At 35.1% G+C, this 20,090-nt stretch overlaps 1 protein-coding gene across 2 annotated transcripts in view; it reads right to left on the bottom strand.

Annotated features, from left to right (window-relative positions):
- The window catches only part of LOC127847702 (aspartyl/asparaginyl beta-hydroxylase-like), a 55,987-nt gene that overhangs the window by 6,102 nt on the left and 29,795 nt on the right, over positions 1-20,090 (bottom strand). Inside the window, exons 9-11 of one of the 2 annotated variants that reach the window (XR_008034129.1) lie at positions 16,026-16,161; positions 10,552-10,774; positions 7,980-10,144 (exon numbers count right to left, since the gene is read on the bottom strand). Coding sequence is in view for 1 of the 2 variants with exons in the window: in XM_052379780.1 (XP_052235740.1) it covers positions 9,994-10,144; positions 10,552-10,774; positions 16,026-16,161 (510 nt within the window). In the remaining variant the exon portion in view is untranslated. Of the gene's footprint in view, positions 1-2,978; positions 10,145-10,551; positions 10,775-16,025; positions 16,162-20,090 lie in introns of those variants that run through there. The other variant, XM_052379780.1, reaches the window with a different exon arrangement.

The following is a 20,090-nucleotide window of genomic DNA, read 5'->3' as shown; positions in this document are numbered from 1 at the left end:
AACTTTATGGCAAGGGACTTTGCAATTTTACATAATTATATAACTGATAGCAATATAACAAAAACACCAATGAAAATTGGCAATAAAACAACTGTCTACATATACATACTATAATACTCTCCTGAATCACTACATCACACTTTTTCTGGTAGAAAAATGCATATAACTATATGTGGAATAAGCACTGATAATGTATGAATGAATCTGGTTTGCTTTCCAACAGACAGAGCATTATTCAGAAAGGCCAATTCTTGACTAAACAGCAAATGTAACCATACGGCACTAATGCCTATTTGTTCAACTTGTCACAAAACTCCACTTATGTAAAAAAAAAAACAATATGTTAACGCTAAACTTTACGTCTTACCCCTGAGTTTGACTTTAATCTTTGAAGTAATGGGGCGGGTTACGCATGAGACACTGAGTCTCCTCATGATGCTTAATTATGGAAAGTTATCTTAATTATTTGTGAAAAATTATCTTAAAATTGTAAAATGAATGACAATTTTACAGCCCGGACAAGCTGTGTTCAGGCCAACTTTAACATTTGACATCTATTAAGTGTGACATTGACCTCTGAGTTAGGCAGACAGGCGAGAATACAAATTCAGACAAAACCTCTTCAAGTACACCGTGTTTGTCATAACGAACACACGAAAGACCACGTCAAACATAAACAAGAGCACCGCCTTGCGGGTACAGACCGCTCATCTATTTTCTTTTTAAAGGTGAAGGGACTCTCATTTTTAATCACAAAGGAGGGAGGGGTGGAGTGAAGAGGGGTGTATAGTGTGGGGTTGTGGACATTTATTACATTATCTTCCAAAAAAGCGAAAAAAAAATCGTGGGGGGGGGAAGGGTTGTGGGGGGATGGGGGGGGGGGGGTTGGGTGCGATGGTTGGACGGTATTTCAAACATAACCGTTTAAAAAAAAAATGGGGGGGTGGGGTATAGTGTGAGGGTGTGGTGGTTATTTGTGAGATGATCTTAAAAAAAAAAAAGAAAAAAAAATTGGGGGTGGGGGGTGGGGGGGGTTGGGGTTGGGGGTGGGGTGGGGGTATAGTGTGAGGGTGTGGTGGTCATTTGTGAGATGATCTTAAAAAAAAAATTAGGGGGGGGAGGGGGGGAGGTCACGGGGGATAGTTTGGGTGGAGTCTATTGTGGAATGTCAGGTAAGAGTAGTTTTGTCAAAGTATCAATCAAATCTAATCATAAATAAAGAAGTTATGGCAATTTTAGCAAAATTTAATTATTTGACCTTGAGAGTCAAGGTCATTCAAAGGTCAAGGTAAAATTCAACTTGCCAGGTACAGTAACCTCATGATAGCATGAAAGTATTTGAAGTTTGAAAGCAATAGCCTTGATACTTAAGAAGTAAAGTGGATCGAAACACAAAATTTAACCATATATTCAAAGTTACTAAGTCAAAAAAGGGCCATAATTCCGTAACAATGACAACGAGAGTTATGCAACTTGTCCTGTTAATGTACCCTTATGAGAGTTTGTGAGTGTTCCAAATATGAAAGCAATGTCTATGATACTTTAGGGGTAAAGTGGACCAAAACACAAATCTTAACCAAATTTTCAATTTTCTAAGTAAAAAGGGCCGATAATTCCGTCCAAATGCCAGTCAGAGTTACATAACTTTGTCTGCACGGTCCCCTTATGATAGTTAATAAGTGTTGCAAGTATGAAAGCAATAGCTTTGATACTGTAGGAATAAAGTGGACCTAAACACAAAACTTAACCAAATTTTGAATTTTCTAAGTATAAAAAGGGCACATAATTCTGTCAAAATGCCAGTCAGAGTAACATTACTTTGCCTGCACAGTCCCCTTATGATAGTTAGTAAGTGTTGCAAGTATGAAAGCAATAGCTTTGATACTAAAGGAATAAAATGAACCTAAACACAAAACTTAACCAAAATTTTCAATTTAAGTATAGAGTATAAAAAGGGCACATAATTCTGTCAAAATGCACGCCAGAGTTATCTAACTTTGCCTGCCCAGTCCCCTCATGATAGTAAGTAAGTGTACCAAGTTTGAATGCAATAGCATTGATACTTTTTGAGAAAAGTGGACCTAAACGCAAAACTTAACCAAAATTTTCAATTTTCTAAGTATAAAAAGGGCACATAATTCTGTCAAAATGCAGGCCAGAGTTATCTAACTTTGCCTGCCCAGTCCCCTCATGATAGTAAGTAAGTGTACCAAGTTTGAATGCAATAGCATTGATACTTTCTGAGAAAAGTGGACCTAAACGCAAAACTTAACCAAAATTTTCAATTTTCTAAGTATAAAAAGGGCACATAATTCTGTCAAAATGCACGCCAGAGTTATCTTACTTTGCCTGCCCAGTCCCCTCATGATAGTAAGTAAGTGTACCAAGTTTGAATGCAATAGCATTGATACTTTCTGAGAAAAGTGGACCTAAACGCAAAACTTAACCGGACGCCGACGCCAACGCCAACGCCAACGCCGACGCCGACGCCAAGGTGATGACAATAGGTCATAATTTTTTTTCAAAAAATAGATGAGCTAAAAATATGTAAACAAGGCTTGCAAACAACAACAACAACAAAACAGGTTATAGTCCTTTAAGACAGAAACGAGTTGAAAATCCGATAATTCGCGTTGAAAAGCAGCGTCATGATACAAACGTAAAATTGTGTAAGGTTATGACAAAAGATATGCCATTCATAAGGGATATAGTCAAGGAAGCTGTTGAACAGTTACAAGCACAATTGCAACGATTAGTTCTTTATATTTTACCCGTAGCAAGAGCTTAATTATTTCAAAACCGAGTAGAAAATAAGATATTTACACAGCTTTCACATTTTTGAGAGGAGAAAATATTACATAACGCATTAACAAAAACGACGTCACAAACCGCGTCGTATGTCATCACTAACATATGGAAGTGGTAGCGGGAACAAAGATTACGTCTCAGGAAGATCTTAACAAACAATAAGACGGTAGTATAAAAATACATTTATTGCACTTACTATTCCTTTAAAACCATTGAACATTGAACGTGCGTTAATATGTAATTTTATGCCACATTAAACTACAGTGAAACAATGCTACAATTTAAACACTATGAATAAACAAGAGGGCCACGATGGTCCTAGTTCGCTCACATGAGAAGAGTGTGTTCATTGAATTTTTACCAAATGTATGAGGCTGTTTGTAAAAAATGCATGTCTGCATATGGGCTGTCAGTTGTTATGGCAGCCATTGTGTGAACATGAATATATTAGTCATTGTGACTTTGACTTTTGACCTTGGTTTCTTGAGTTGTCATCTGGACACCATTTTACAGTGTTGAGTCATTGTTATTAAGACGTTTGACCTAGTGACTTGAACATTATGTTGGTCATCTGCCAGTCATGATTAATGTAACTATGAAGATCATGAATCTAGGCGTAAGTATTGTCAGTAAATATCAAGAAACAATTTTATTGTTTTGAGTCACTGTGATGTTGATCTTTGATGTAGTGATTTGAAATTCAAAAGGGGTATTTTTATAATCATGATCAATGTACCTATGAAGTCTTTATCTTAGGTGAAAGTGTTTCTGAGTTATCATTTGAAAACCAATTTGTATTTTGAATCACTGTGACTGCCTTCTTTGACCTAGTGATGAGAAGATCAATACAGGTTATGGTGAGTCATGATCAATGTAGCGAACAGTTAGCAATTTACATTCCAAACCTAAACTTGGTACATGTAGCTGTATATTTTAGAACCATTTATCAGCAGTAGCATATATCTATTGTTAATATCTTCTTTAAACATAGCCTGTTGACCAGAGCTCACACACCAACAAATTACAGCAAAATGTTATTCCTGATCCAATACATTAACTTCATAAACAATCAATGTGTGTATCCTTAAGCATGACTCATTCCTTCCTCTCTCTCATAATCAATGTTAGGCATCAATGGGTTAATATCAAATTGAGTTGCGTGTGTTTGTTCTAGTGTACTTGTAGATTTTAGAGCACATATGAACTGTAGTGTCCTAGTCTGATAACAAAATACTAATTGTATATTGTTTTCATAGTTGACGTGTTAAGATTTTTAATTACAAAACAAACAAATTAATTACATTCCATCTTGCATCGTCTCAAGGTCAGCCCACTGTTAGTCTGTCTGGAAATTGTCAATTTAGTGCTTTGTGTTAAATTACCAAAGCAAACAAAAATTTAAATCACAAACATCTTTAAAAAAGATGCAATGATTATAATGCACATATGTCAGATGGATAACAAAGTTATAAGATGTCCAAAACATCTACATGATAAATTCCATTTTTGATTGATTTAATAAAAAAATTATATCAACTTGACCATTATATTGTTTCATGATCCTAGGCGTAAGCTTTCTTGAGTTATCATCCAAAAACCATTTTACTGTGTCAAGTAACCGTGACCTTGACCTAGTGACCTGACAGTCAATACGGGTCAAAAATGTGTCTTCTAGTGTTAACGTTTTCACTTTATACATATAGAGAAAAATACCTCGCCCACTGGCGGCCATGTTTTTTCACCGATCCGAACCATTGTCGAACTCGTCCAAGATATCAATAAAACCAATGTTTTGACCAACTTTCATGATGATTGGGCAAACAATTGTGACTTCTAGAGTGTTTACAAGGTTTCTCTATAGCCAAATAGGGAAAACTGCCACTATATACATATAAAGAAAAATGCCCCGCCCACTGGCGGCCATGTTTTTTCACCGATCTGGACTATTTTCGAACTCGTCCGAGATATCAATAAAACCAATGTTTTGACAAACTTTCATGATGATTTGACAAAAATTGTGACTTCTATAGTGTTAACAAGGTTTCTCTATAGCCAAATAGGGAAAACTGTCACTAAATACATATAGAGAAAAATGCCCCGCCCACTGGCGGCCATGTTTTTTCACCGATTTGTACCATTTTCGAACTCGTCCGATATATCAATTAAATCAATGTTTTGACCACCTTTCATGATGATTGGGCAAAAATTGTGACTTCTAGAGTGTTAACAATGTTTCTCTATAGCCAAATAAGGAAAACTGCCCCGCCCACTGGCGGCCATGGTTTTCAATACACCGGAACCACTTTTGAACTCAGTCAATATATCATTAAGACAAACATTTTGACAAAGTTACATGAAGATTGAACATAAAATGTGACTTCTACAGTGTCTACAAGGTTTGCTTTTTTTACCTAGTGACCTAGTTTTTGACCCGGCACAAACCAGTTTAGAACTCGGCCGAGATTTTATTGGGGCAAAGCTTCTGACCAAGTTTCATGAAGATGGGAAAAGAAATGTGCCCTCTAGAGTGTTCACGAGCAAATGTTAACGGACGGACGTACGGCGGACAAAGACCGGTCAGAAAAGCTTACCTGAGCAATCAGGTCAACTAAAAAGCCTTAATAATAAGGTAAATGTCAGAGAAATCATTACACATATAATGCGCGCGTAATGTTGAATGGTTTTAACTAAATATTACTCCGGTTTCATCTCTAAGCAAGTGTACCATACATATGTTACACGTTTTTATAAACGTACATGGTACAAATAAATACAATTCACAGATACACATCTGGTTAAAAAGCATATCGTGAATTGCCTTATACTTGTGTGCGTAGAGACGTTTAAAACATTACTGGCATGGAAAATGCAAATGTGTGTATAATAAATATGGGCTATTAAGCGCCACTTAATGCAGGTTTTGTGTCGAGCCTTTGAATTTATCAACTTTAGTAAATTATACGCCACTATTTTCGTCGTTTTAGATATCTCAAAAGTATTGTTCAAGTATTATAAAAAATAAAATTTATTTGAATTGATTTCTTCAATTTAGGTGACAAAAATTTGAAATTATAACAAAGACACAGCCAAGTTTTAAAACTATAAACAATTATTCACCATCTTTTTTTTTTAATTTGTAAACGTTAAATTGCTCCTTTTTTTTCGTGCAACGGCGTTTTATTTTGAAAACTATACAATCGTAAAACACAATTGAACAAAAAAACAGCATCATGTTATTCTTACATTTTCAAACGTTCAACAATTATCTACAGTCGTATTTAAATAGCGATGTTGTTTCTGGTATTATACTTTAAAGAAGGAAAATATATAAAAGACATTATACTTTGAGTAAAAAAAATGTCATTCTAGAACAGATCAGATAGGTTATTTACGACTTAATAATATAACTCACATCGTCAAAATAACAATAAAGCAATAAATAACAAAATAACAACAATTTTGTTTATGCATTTTACTAATATATGTTTTGTGAGAATGTTAATGTCAAATGTAAGAGAAGACTTTTTACTTTTTCTTTAAAATAACGTTAAGTGGATGTTCAAAATCCGGAATTGATTGAGAAAAAATATGCAGTGAGATATCATATACAAACTTGCAAATCTCAGGAAAAAATATTCTTTATATATATTCGGCTCTAAGTGTAAATGCTTTAATACACAAATAAGCAAGACGAATCAGTATAGAGTTTTTGGTCACATTCTGAATTTCAATAATTGTAAAAAAATAAACATACTTGATCTTCTTCTGTAAACATCAGGTATAAGTGTATTTCTAAATTTATCATATAAAAGACATATCAAAACAAAATGGTATGCATCTTCAATTGCATAAAGTGTACAAAATTTACAAATTCTTTCATTTCTTGGAATGAAATATAAGTGGCAAAGCACAACAACTGAAAGTCGCTTCCTGAAAACCTGATCGTGGGGGTATAAACTGACTTCCTGGTAAAATAAAGACGTCAACATATTAACACATAACATGAAACAAATAAACACGATATCACGAGAGCTCGGAGGGGGTAACCTGACACTGAACATGTTTGACAATCAAATAGAGTTCAAGGCATGTATTCACCGAAACAATTCTAAGAATTAAGTCTTAATAAAGAATACACCCGAAGAGCTTTACTTTTGAGTCGAACTCCAAAATCCACCCCAATCTACATCATATCATTCTTCACGTAGAACAGTTTTTTTCAATGGCATTATCAACAGTAATAGACTTAATATACATGTATTCAATCGCTGGACGTAATTTTATTGCTTCAAAGTCTATGACAAGGGACAAAAATTGTCACAAAACCAGGTTTTCAGTTGAAAAAAGTCTGATAAAGGGAGACAATTCAAAATGTGTATTGTTAACCCCCTTGTGTAAAATTGACCTTGATTTCAATTTAAAAAAAAAGAAATGTGTTCGTCAGAAACACAATGCCCCCTATTGCGCCACTTTGAATTTTTTTTTTGACCTTTGACTTTGAAGGATGACCTTGACCTTGAACATCCAATACTCAAAATATGGAGCTTCATGAGATACACATGCATGCCAAATATCAAGTTTCTAACTTCAATATTGCAAAAGTTATGGCCCAACCTTAGTGTTTTTTTCGGACGGACGGACGGACAGACTGACATACACACATACTGACATACTGACGGACAGTTCAACTGCTATATGCCACCCTACCGGGGGCATAAAAAGTCTGATAAAGAGACAACTTAAAATCAAAATGTGCATTGTTTCTGATTGTTCATAATTACATAGTTGTTTCAAAATCTATTTTTAGTTGTGGCGACCTTGACCTTGGAGATATTGACGTAATTCTTTTGCGCGACTCACCGTCTAATAATGGTGAAAACATGTGTCAAATGATGTTAAAATCTCACAATGAATCACAAAGTAATGGCCCGGACAAGCTCATTTATGGCCATTTTTGACCTTCAAACTCAAATTGTGACCTTGACCTTGGAGATATCAACGTAATTCTTTCGCGCGACACACCGTCTAATGATGGTGAACAAATGTGCCGATTGATTTTAAAATCTGACAATGAACGACAAAGTTATGGCCCGGACAAGCTTGTTCGGCCCGCCCGCCAGCCCGCCCGCAGACATTCGCCAATCTAATAACCAGTTTTTTCCTTCGGTAACCTGGTTAAAAATGATGTCGAATACGGGCCCAGGTTTCCTATTTTAATACCCTTTCTTTTATTCGAACACGTGTTTCGTAAGTAAATGCAATGATACTATTACAAATCGTTCCGAATACCCACTCCCCAGCGCCTTATGTCGCAAATTGGAGAGCGCTATTATTAGCATGTACTCATTAGATTGACAGGGCCCAAGACTTAAACAATTCAAACCTATAATAATTTAAATTGCGCAGGCAAAGCTAACAACAATAAAGAATAATCCATTATAGTTTTTACTTTGCAAAAGTGAATGAGATTATGTTTGCAGACAAATAGATGGACCAATGGGCATGTGTCAATGGTTTATCAAGATGATCCATTTGCTTCGTTGCGCGGTGGTTATAATAAAGAGATTAGAAGATGACAAAATATCAAGAAATTCGGACATTTAAGCTTTAAACGAATTTGCAAAATGGTCGGTGTCGGGTAACTGTGGTTGAGCATCGTTGTACCAGCGCAGTATTTAAAGTCACCGTTTGCGGAATATATCGTTGTTTTTCATATAAATCTTATAGCGACAAATAAACTTCATAAATTTATTGAACTATATTTTTATCGAGGTTGACATCGAAAACCTGGACAAAATCGGTTTTGAATCAATAAAATAATATATAAATGATCAAAAATACATGCACTAGGCGAAAATCATTGCAGCGTCATGAGTTATGCTATTTAGCTTTCGCTAAACATTAATAGCATATGGAAGAAAAATACATAGATTAAGCAAAAAACATAGCGTTGCAACTCAGTTTCCATCTGTAACAGATGCATTTGCATTTGTTGTTACATTCGCTTCGCTAAATGCGCCCGTATCCGCAATTTTGTTTGTTTAGGTTTGAATAAACTTGTCGACTCATGAATATTAATTAGGTCGTTTTCGTACTTTACCGTACACGACCCAAAAATAAAAAACGCTATACTGTTTGTTTTCAACCGATTTCAACCGGATTTTCAGTGATATCCTCAATAAAAAACACGTTTTCTTACGATTCTGCCCATAAATATCTCCGCGAACGGGGACTTTAAACAAAATCGGCAAACTTTATGGCAAGGGACTTTGCAATTTTACATAATTATATAACTGATAGCAATATAACAAAAACACCAATGAAAATTGGCAATAAAACAACTGTCTACATATACATACTATAATACTCTCCTGAATCACTACATCACACTTTTTCTGGTAGAAAAATGCATATAACTATATGTGGAATAAGCACTGATAATGTATGAATGAATCCGGTTTGCTTTCCAACAGACAGAGCATTATTCAGAAAGGCCAATTCTTGACTAAACAGCAAATGTAACCATGCGGCACTAATGCCTATTTGTTCAACTTGTCACAAAATTCCACTTATGTAAAAAAACAAACAATATGTTAACGCTAAACTTTACGTCTTACCCCTGAGTTTGACTTTAATCTTTGAAGTAATGGGGCGGGTTACGCATGAGACACTGAGTCTCCTCATGATGCTTATTTATGGAAAGTTATCTTAATTATTTGTGAAAAATTATCTTAAAATTGTAAAATGAATGACAATTTTACAGCCCGGACAAGCTGTGTTCAGGCCAACTTTAACATTTGACCTCTATTAAGTGTGACATTGACCTCTGAGTTAGGCAGACAGGTTTAACACGCGAAATTGTAAAATAAACATCTAAAAAAGATAAAAAATAATTTTTTAAGTGTTATGCTATTTGGCATGTAAATAACGTTGAAGACCATTACACTTGCTAAACAATGTGTGACATTTAAATAAATGACTGCCCGTATGTCTTAAATATTTATCAATCATTCGTTAAGGAATCTATTACATGCGTTTTAAAATTGGTCATTTTGCCTTTCTATGAATTTGCCCATGTAAGAAAAAGTCATTTCTATACAGACACACATATTGTTATTGTATGACTGGACTTTATGAATAAGTCAAATATGACGTTAATATTTTTTTTTGAATCACCGCAGCAATTTAAATCGGCGACAAAGAGCGGCGTTCATGTTCCGGAATTTCCGGGTGCCAGAAGTCGACGATAAGGACCAACCGGAAGTCGATGCCGTCGTGCCAGACCTCGTGCTCGAAAGAGTCGTCAAATATGATAAACTTGCCTTCTTTCCACGTCCTGCAATTCGGTCAATATCAACAATTTTCGTCCATTTTTATTATTTATAGATCTTTATATAAAATAATACCTTGGTATTGAATATAAATAAAAGTTATTTAGCGAGGCATAGAAAACCTAAACTTAAATCACCAAATTCTGCGAGTGGTTCAGGTTTTCATACAAGACAAATATATGTATTCGACATGGTAAATATTCTTTTACATGCCTTTTTTCTTTAAATGTTCAATCTCTGTGCTCATTTTAATTGTTTGCTAGCAGATAATGCGAGTTTGGAACGAAATTGAGGCAACTTTTTTCCTTTAGGGAGTTTTTCAGGCGAATATTGGGAATTGTGTTTTTTTCCTCAATTGGGAAAGTGCCTTTTAATGGTACTTACTAAAGAATGAAGAACATGCTGAAATTACCTGGTCTCGTTGCCCACTCGTATCCTCGGTCCTTGCGGCACCTTAAGCCCCAGGTGGGCCCTAATTCTACAGTTTGTGGGCCCAGTATGAGGCCACACGTGCACCCCTGGATGCATGACGGAGTACTTGATTTGCCCTCGCCGGCAGCCATTGGCTTCTGGAATCTGGTCAAGTAGGGCACAGGTTCTGGGCACCTTTCTGCAGTGGTTTTCGTTTTTACGTCCTTATCAACACGAAAATATACAATTTTGAATGGCGAATACAATCAGTACATAGCTATATACACATAGCACATATTGCAATGAGATAGCATGTCAAGGGATTGTGATTGATAGAATTTACTAACGGATAATGTTCTTAACATCTTAGATTTAATTGTAATATTTAGAATGAAAGTATTACTGAAAATATAATTCCATTTCAAGGCAACAGTATAACAATATGATTCACAGTGGATGATTTTTAATAGATCTACCAAAATGTGCAGTTAACAACTACTGTGTTGCTATTTAATGTTTTGTGAAAACGGTAAACAAATAACCGTAATGGTAGTGCATATTCTAGAGATGCTTTCCATTGAAAGTTCTGGGCATACGTTTAATGATGATAATAGAAATAATAATAATACATTACAAAAGTTCAAGTAGTTTTCAAGTTTACAACTCTTTAAGTTTAAAAGATATTAAAATATAAAAAATAAACAAAGGACATGTTCTTTAAAATTTCTAAGTTAAAAAAAGGGGAACAACTTTTGGGATTTTTAATGTAGGATAAACAAGAGCTGTCAGAGGACAGCACGCACGACTATTCGAGTGCTTGACAGTATAACGTAAGCCATCATGGGGAAATTGTTCATATTCAATAAGGTCAAGGTAATATAGTCATATTCTAAGTGGAATAGGACCATAATTAAAACATATTGATTGCTTACGTTTTAAAGAAGTTGTACTTTATAGACGATTCTGAGTTCAGGTATATTTTCCACAATCTAATGAACATTTGTTAGGACATTAAACAAAGTAATACGATCTTATTTCAAGTTTGATAGCAAAAGCTTGGGTGGGATGGTCCTTCAAAAATGAAATAAATAGATATTTGTTGTTTTTTTACAATGTTTTAAAAAAAATCTTTTTGGGTGGGAGTGGGGTGGGGGTGGAGACGGGGTATATTGTGGAGGGGTGGTCATTTATTACATTATCTTTCAAAAATAAAAAAAGGAAATCAACATTTATTTACTTTTGGGGGGGGGGATTCTGGGGGGGAGGTGGGGGATGGGGGATGGTTTGGGTGGGGTCCATTGTGGTAAGTCAGGTAAGTGTTTTTTTTGTCAAAGAATGAATCAAATCTGATCATTAATAAAGAAGAAATGGCAATTTAAGCAAAATTTATTAATTTGACCTTCAGTGTCAAGGTCATTCAAAGGTCAATGTCAAATTCGATGCCAGGTACAGTACCCTCATGAAAATAAGAAAGTATTTGAAGTTTGAAAGCAATAGCCTTGATACCGTAGAAGTAAAGTGGATCTAAACACAAAATTTAATAACATATTCAAAGTAAAAAAGGGCCATAATTCCGTTAAAATGCCAACAAGAGTTATGCAACTTTTTCTGTACAGTCTCCTTATGATAGTTAGCGAGTGTTCCAACTCTGAAATCAATTATAGCTATGATACTTTAGGAGTGAAATGGACCAACACACACAACTTAGCCAAATGTTCAATCATCTAAGTATAAAAGGGGACACAATTCTGTCAAAATGCCAGTCAGAGTAACATAACTGCCTGCACAGTCCCCTTATTATAGTTAGTAAGTGTTGCAAGCATGAAAGCAATGGCTTTTATACTTTAGGAATAAAGTGGAGCTAAACACAAAACTTAACCAAATTTTCAATTTTCTAAGTGAAAACAGGGCTTTAATTCTTACAAAATGCTTGATACAGTTGTCTGCTCTTGTTTATAGATAGGGATCATGCTGGTAAAGAAGTATGCCAAATATAAAAGCAATATGTCAAGGTACATAGAAAATATTTGAGGTGGTACGCAAACTTTCACATAGATTTATCAATAATATTCATATTTTAAGTGAAAAAAGGGCCATACTTCTTACAAAATGCTTGATACAGTTATCTGCTCTTGTTCTTAGATTGGGGTCATGTTGGTCAAGAAGTATGCAAAATATAAAAGCAATATGACAACGTACATAGAAAATATTTGAGGTGGTACGCAAACTTGAACACAGATTAATCAATAATATGCAAATTCTAAGTGGAAAAAGGGCCATAATTTTTCAAAATGCTTGTCGATACAGTTGTCTGCTCTTGTTTATAGGTCTATTTCCATGTTTGAAAGATCCTCTTCTAAATAGTTTAACTTCGCGAGTAGACTGAACTCCCAATTAGCAAACAGAAACACTGGTTTCCGTGACACAAATTCACTGTGCACATTTCTAAACAAAATATGTTTTTCTTGTATCTTAAACGTAGTCTTTTTCGTTGACAAACACATTTCATTATTCCTATCAAACTATATGATGTCAGTCGTTAATTCGATTGATATTTGTCATTTCAATCATCTTAACTTTCGCTTCACAACGGTGTTATTTGCATACAAAATACCAAACACATTTTATGAAACCGATTTTAACTAGAAGATTGGGAAACGACAGCCAACTATATTGCTCGTTTTTAAAATGCTTAGGCAGAATCTACCAGTGTAAAATGCGGAGAGATTTTGCGGGCCGCGGATATATTAAGCATATGTTCATTTTTGTGACCCCGGGGCAGGGTAAAATTTGACCCCAGGGGCATAATTTGAACAAACTAAGTAAAGAACTATTAGATGTCACTACATACCGAATTCAGTAGCCCTAGGCCCTATGGTTATGGACAAAAGGTTTTTAAAGTTTGCAAAAAATAGGCTTTATATAAGCATTTGTTTAATTTTGTGACCCCCGGGGCAGGGTCAAATTTGACCCCAGGGGCATAATTTGAAGAAATTTGGTAGAGGACTATTAGATGTCTCTACATACCCAATTTGATAACCCTAGGCCCAATGGTTATGGACGAGAATGATTTTCACAAAATAGACCTTATATATGCAAATTTTCAATTTTGTGACCCCAGGGGCGGGGTCAAATTTGACCCCAGGGGCATAATTTGAACAAATTTGAAAGAGGTTCACCCAAGAAAAATTCCTGAAAAATTTCATCAGAATTGGACCAGTACTTTAGGAGAAGAAGATGTTTAAAGAAAAAGTTAACGCACGGATGGACGCACACACACACGATGGACACAGGACCATGACATAAGCTCCTCTGGCCAGTGGAGCTAAAAATACATAGTCACAGGGAAGGAGTGAAAAGTAATAACAATGTCGGACACATGATTTGTGACAAGACGGAAATAATAAAACGCAAAAACGTATTATCATACAACTCAAACATGTGAAGGGCAGTATTTTGCCTTGTGCCAAACCTTCATCACGTGAACAGCACGCAAATATGACGCCCGATGCCAGTCATGATCATCGTCGTCTTTGTATAAATACACATGATAGGAAAGGAAACGTTTATTGCATTCAACCATTAAACAATTCTTATTGCACGCAAAACTTCCTTCAAACATATGTTGAACAAGCAAATTCGTTGAATTGAAATCCCCCGCCAATATGCTTCTGGACACAAAAGTGTTATATTTGACACTAAAAAGAGCATTTTTTCCAAGATACAAAGGGCCATAACTCTGTTTTTATCAGATGGTGTACAATGCCATTTGGCGTGCATTATCCTATTATCCATATATATAAACTTATACCAAGTTTCAATGAAATCCGCCAAAGCACTTCCAAGATATGGCTCCGGACGGACGGACAGACGGACGGACAGACGGACGCACAACGCCAAAACAATATCCCTCCGCCTATGGCGGGGGATAATAAAGCGTATCATCACTCTATGGTGAAGGCCAACTGTCAATCATATTTAATTTATTAAAGTCCTCTTTTACACGAAATAATCAATTTAAAATTATTTCGAAAACAATTTGTATTCAATGGTAAGCGCGAAGTTAATATACGTACATTAAAACTGTTTTACAACAATAACAAAATAAGAAACTTATGTGTGTAATACAGATGCATTCTTATAGAAACTCCTAAATAGACTTAAACATACACAATGCTATAAATGCATGTCTAAAGAAAAATGTCACTTTTATAAATAATTCGAAAACACATTACTATTGTACGATTTTCTTCTGTTTAAGTTTCGTTCATGTTTGATACAAACTATAACTATTTTAAAAATAAACAAGGGCTGTTTGTAAAACATGCATGCCCCCCCATATGGGCTCTCAGTTGTAGTGACAGCCATTTTGTAAATATGTTTTTGTCACTGTGACCTTGACCTTTGACCCAGTGACCTGAAAATCAATAGGGGTCATCTGCGAGTCATGATCAATGTACCTATGAAGTTTTCATGATCCTAGGCATAAGCGTTCTTGAATTATCATCCGGAAACCATTTCACTATTTCGGGTAACTGTGACCTTGACCTTTGACCTAGTGACCTGAAAATCAATAGGGGTCATCTGCAAGTCATGATCAATCTACCTAACAAGTTTCATGATCCTAGGCATAAGCGTTCTTGAGTTATCATCTGGAAACCATTTTACTATTTCGGGTCACCGTGACCTTGACCTTTGACCTTGTGACCTGAAAATCAATAGGGTTCATCTGCGAGTCATGATTAATCTACCCATCAAGTTTCATGATCCTAGGCATAAGCGTTCTTGAATTATCATCCGGAAACCATTTTACTATTTTGGGTCACAGTGACCTTGACCTTTGACCTAGTGACCTCAAAATCAATAGGGGTCATCTGCGAGTCATGGTCAATGTACCTATGAAGTTTCATGATCCTAGGCCTAAGCGTTCTTGAGTTATCATTCGGAAACCACCTGGTGGACGGACCGACCGACCGACCGACCGACATGTGCAAAGCAATATACCCCCTCTTCTTCGAAGGGGGCATAATAAATAACATTAAACTGACGAATTAAAATTGTAATAAAAATAGTAAAAACAGTAAGTAATCAAAGAATTACTTGTGGTTAAGTCCAATTATTTTTATACGACCAATATCTTGCCTCTCTGGTATAAAACAAATTGACTCAATTCGCCAGTTTAAAAAAGCAATTACAGTAAGTTATCAAAAAGTTAATTGTAGACAACGTTCCGTATTTTTAAACGACTTGTAACTTGCCTCTCTTATATATAGTAAATTGACTGTAATCACCAGTCTAAAAAAGCAATTACAGTAAGTTATCAAATAGTTACTTGTAGATAACACTTCTTATTGCAATACAACCACTGACCAGTGAATTGATTCAAGTCGCAGTTTAACAAATAGCAAGTACAATGAATTATTAAAAAGTTACTTGTAGACAACGCTTATTATATTTATACGACCAATGACTTGCCTCTCTGATACAAAGTAAATTGTTTCCAGTCGCCAGTTTCCCGTAGGTTCTCTTCCTCGGGACTAAACGATCCTGTCGTCTGATCCAGCTGCGCCAAACCTTCATCGCGAATAGTCTCCCAATTATTCTCCAATATCTACAACACATAATTCAGTCTAGCGTTGGGAAAACGCGGTTCAATGCATGTCCAACCAGATTAGCCTGTGCAGTCCGCACAGGCTAATCAGGGACGACACTTTCCGCCTAGAATAGATTTTTGTTTACAAGAGACCACTTTATAACGAAAAAAACATAAAAGCGGAAAGCGCGCAAAATAAAACGGCTCATCTGGAATGACAATATACGCGCATGCATTAAGTTCCCTTTTACAAGATCGAGTCAATTTAAGCATACATTTTACATTGCTTTCCGAGTTATACCGCCATTAAGAACTTTTTGTTTAACATCTGTGTTAAATAGAATTTTGAGTTTTCAATGGCTACAAATTCTCTGACAGAGCATTTTTATGACGTTCAAAAGGTTGTCTTCACCGGGAATGAAAATCCCGCCAGTAAACCTTGTTTTACTTTTTTTAATTCTATTCGTGTCATTAGCATGGAGCTCTATATTCCCATCGTTAAAATATAGCAATTTAAGGAATGTACCATTTACTTCAAAAATGCCCCACACATTGAACAAGTCTTTTTTAGTGTTAATAAGAGCGATACTGGTACAGAAATCTGAAAATCATAAACACATACCGGTACTTAACAACAAACTAGATCCCGTGAGCATGTTTTTAGAGATGAAAAAGACTGAGAAGGTGTAGAAGAAACGTGAAACACGGGAAATGTAAAATCATTTTTCATTTTATGAAAGGTTCAACAATGGGATGCATGAGGGCAGTTTTTCATGAGATCACATTTAAATAAGGTTGGAGCTTAAAATTGGCTCGACCAAGATTGCGAACTATTACCAACATATATCGTCCAAATGCACTCAATAAATGTTCATGCTGACTTTATTTTATTCCATTTCCGATGAGAATACAATACTAAGTACAAACAAATGATATAAAATAATGTTATACATTGAATATATAACAAAAGTTTACACTTATTCGTGACTACAACATGAACTATTCCGCCGGACAATTAAAGCTCACAGGTTTACCTGAACTCCACTTTATTGGTCCTGATATCGCTTTACTCTAACATAATTATTCATTCATATAACCCACATACGCTTATCAATAAGTCTGAATTGAAAGTTGTTAAGCAGAAAAAAACGTAATATAGTGCCTGTAGGAAACCTAGGTTAAGGTCGGCCCGGTTTACGGGGCTTGTACACAGGTAGGCGAAACAACAATTACATAAGTGTCATAGGTTCAAAAAAATGCATGCCTTATATTCAAACATTCAAAACAACAATCCACACTAAGATTCTTTCAATACATTCTCGTTTAGTTGAAATCATCAAATTAAATCGGAACAAGCAAATTCGTTGAATTGATATCCCCGGCCATATGATATTTTTCGAAAATACAAAAATCTGTGAACAAGCCCCTTTAAAGGTTTTGATGTTTCATTTAAATGTTTACTTTTGTGTTCTTGGTTTTGTCCCGTATGGTTTAGGCAATTTGAACATAGCTTTAAATAGACTAAAAATGTGTTACACACCATGATGCTCCCACAACACATGTTTGGACACGAACATATCCACTATAAATTCTACAGTGGACAAATGTTCATTATAATGGGGTACATACAATCACCGAAAAGCACCGAATAGCACGGTGCTTTTCGGTGCTTTTTGGTGATTGGATGGACCGATTATAATGCCAAAAACTCGTCATTGCCAAAATTCATATCTTAACAATCATCTACGCATTAAAGCCATTCAACTGTCAAAGTTTGAGCGAGATAACCCTTTATTTTAACGAGAGTTGACGACACAAAATTGTGGAACAATATACATTTGTATTCTATAGTGTAAAAAGGCAAAATGCCATACCTCTGACAAACTTGACAGAGTCAACATTCTTTTCTTTACGATAAATTTACAAATGAAGCTCAATCAAGACTTGAGAGAACGTTTGTGAAAGTTTCACAGATATTTATTGTTGGTAACGAGTTGTTTTAATCACAACGCACTGTTGTTAAATAATATACATGTATAGAGGTAAAACTGACAAAGTACCATAATTCTGTTAAAACTCTTCGTAGCCAAAACACTTTAGTGACGATCATCTACAGTTAAAAAATTTTTTTTTAAGTTTAAGGACGTCCGCCCAGTACTCGACGGAAATTAAAACTAAGGATGGAAACAAATATGAGAATATCCGAAAAAGTGTAGTATATTCGAATCTAAAATTCCGATTAGAATATTTGATTTGTTTCCAAAGAAACTTATATGAATAAATGCAAAAATGCATTTTTGGTTTACAATTAACGAGATGATAATTGACATACGGGAGGGTGTCTGGGGATTGGAAGCGTCTTGGAGGGTTTTATCTGTCAGTTTTCAAGGGTGTTAATACAACGTTTTTACTATCCTGTCAAAGATATTGACAATTTGTTAACAGTTCGGGTTCTTCCACTTTTAGCGACCATCTAGGATGCCAATATCAACATTTTATTCCCGCAATCTTAAACAACCTGGTGTAGTCATGTTAACGGTAAAGTTTTTAAAATGTACAGTCTCTTACAAGTCATTTATGACTGGTTACATTCGTGTCATCGTGTTTTATTGTATGTGTAAATTGTATAATGAACATGCAATGTAATTGAGACTTGAATAAATACTATGATTTTTTTAACAAACATGCAGATGACCATAACAAGTCATGTTAAATAAAATTATTTATCAATCTTTATATAGAACCATTTATCCAATATTGTTCTTTCCAGTAATATGTTTAACAAGCAGAAGAACTGCCGATACCGACATGTTTACTCGTATTTGTTGTTGAACCAAAATTGTGTATGTGTCGTCAATCGTGATACATCGACTATTTTGGGAATTCTCGGTAAGATGTGTCCTATGAACTTATGTCCATACAAATGGGATTTCCCAACCGAGAACATGTATTGTGTACATGGAAGAGTTTTCTGCTGTACAGCATAAATTGGCTTGCAATTGAATTAAAAAAATTATTTTGTTCATTTCCCTGGTGCTACTTCTCGACATGAAATAAGATCGTAAGACAACTATCGCTTTAACAAAGTGCAGATTTATCGGGGTTTTCAGGGATTGACACACTGGCTCGACAGAATGTAAACACACTGTTAAGCACTTTATTTTTGAAAATACCTTAAGTTATCGAAATAAATTTTCAAAAAAATGAGCGCATAAAAGACAATTGTTCTTGCAGTTTGCGCCGATATCATAAGGTATAAGAATAACCCATTAAATACGTCTGAAATCGGTGACACAATTTTACGTTGCGTGCAGTATACGTGGAATTTTTTAACAAGAACACAGGCTTATTAAATAAAGTTAGTCTGATGTATTTCGCATTGCCAAAAGCAGCATAAAAATCTAATTTTTTGCACTTGTTGAAACTCTTAAAATAATTTGATTTAAAAAGTCACGTGATCCTTCACCCTGTTTAAGACAACAGACACAACCCCTCTTTCGTTACATTCAAATGGCCAATCATTTAAATTGATAAATTCATATTTAAAATTCATGATTATCAATAAGAATTTAGTTACTGCAATATTAACCTATTACATTTGTTTACAATAAGTATCATAATTAATTCATCTTGAAAGCATTCATTTCAAACCAGCTATATATTATAGATACTCCTTATATATCATCAATGTTTGCTCAAAGTTTTGACACAATCGTGGTTTTGGAGTCCGTTCTGAAAAGTAATGCGGAAATATTTTATCTACAGGAGTTTATCCCCCCAATTTTAATATTGTTTTGAAATAAAAGAGGATAACGGTCACATGTTTACCGGAAATATCTTATACCTTATGAAAATAAACTGTGAGGTACAACGTTCATAACAAGTATCATATCGTTTAGAAAGATGATTATTCCATCTCCCGGTTCAAAGATGCATATAAGATATGA

Source organism: Dreissena polymorpha, chromosome 10 (genome assembly GCF_020536995.1).
Source record: "Dreissena polymorpha isolate Duluth1 chromosome 10, UMN_Dpol_1.0, whole genome shotgun sequence".
NCBI lineage: Eukaryota > Metazoa > Mollusca > Bivalvia > Myida > Dreissenidae > Dreissena > Dreissena polymorpha.
This window is presented reverse-complemented; position numbering and strand designations above follow the sequence as displayed.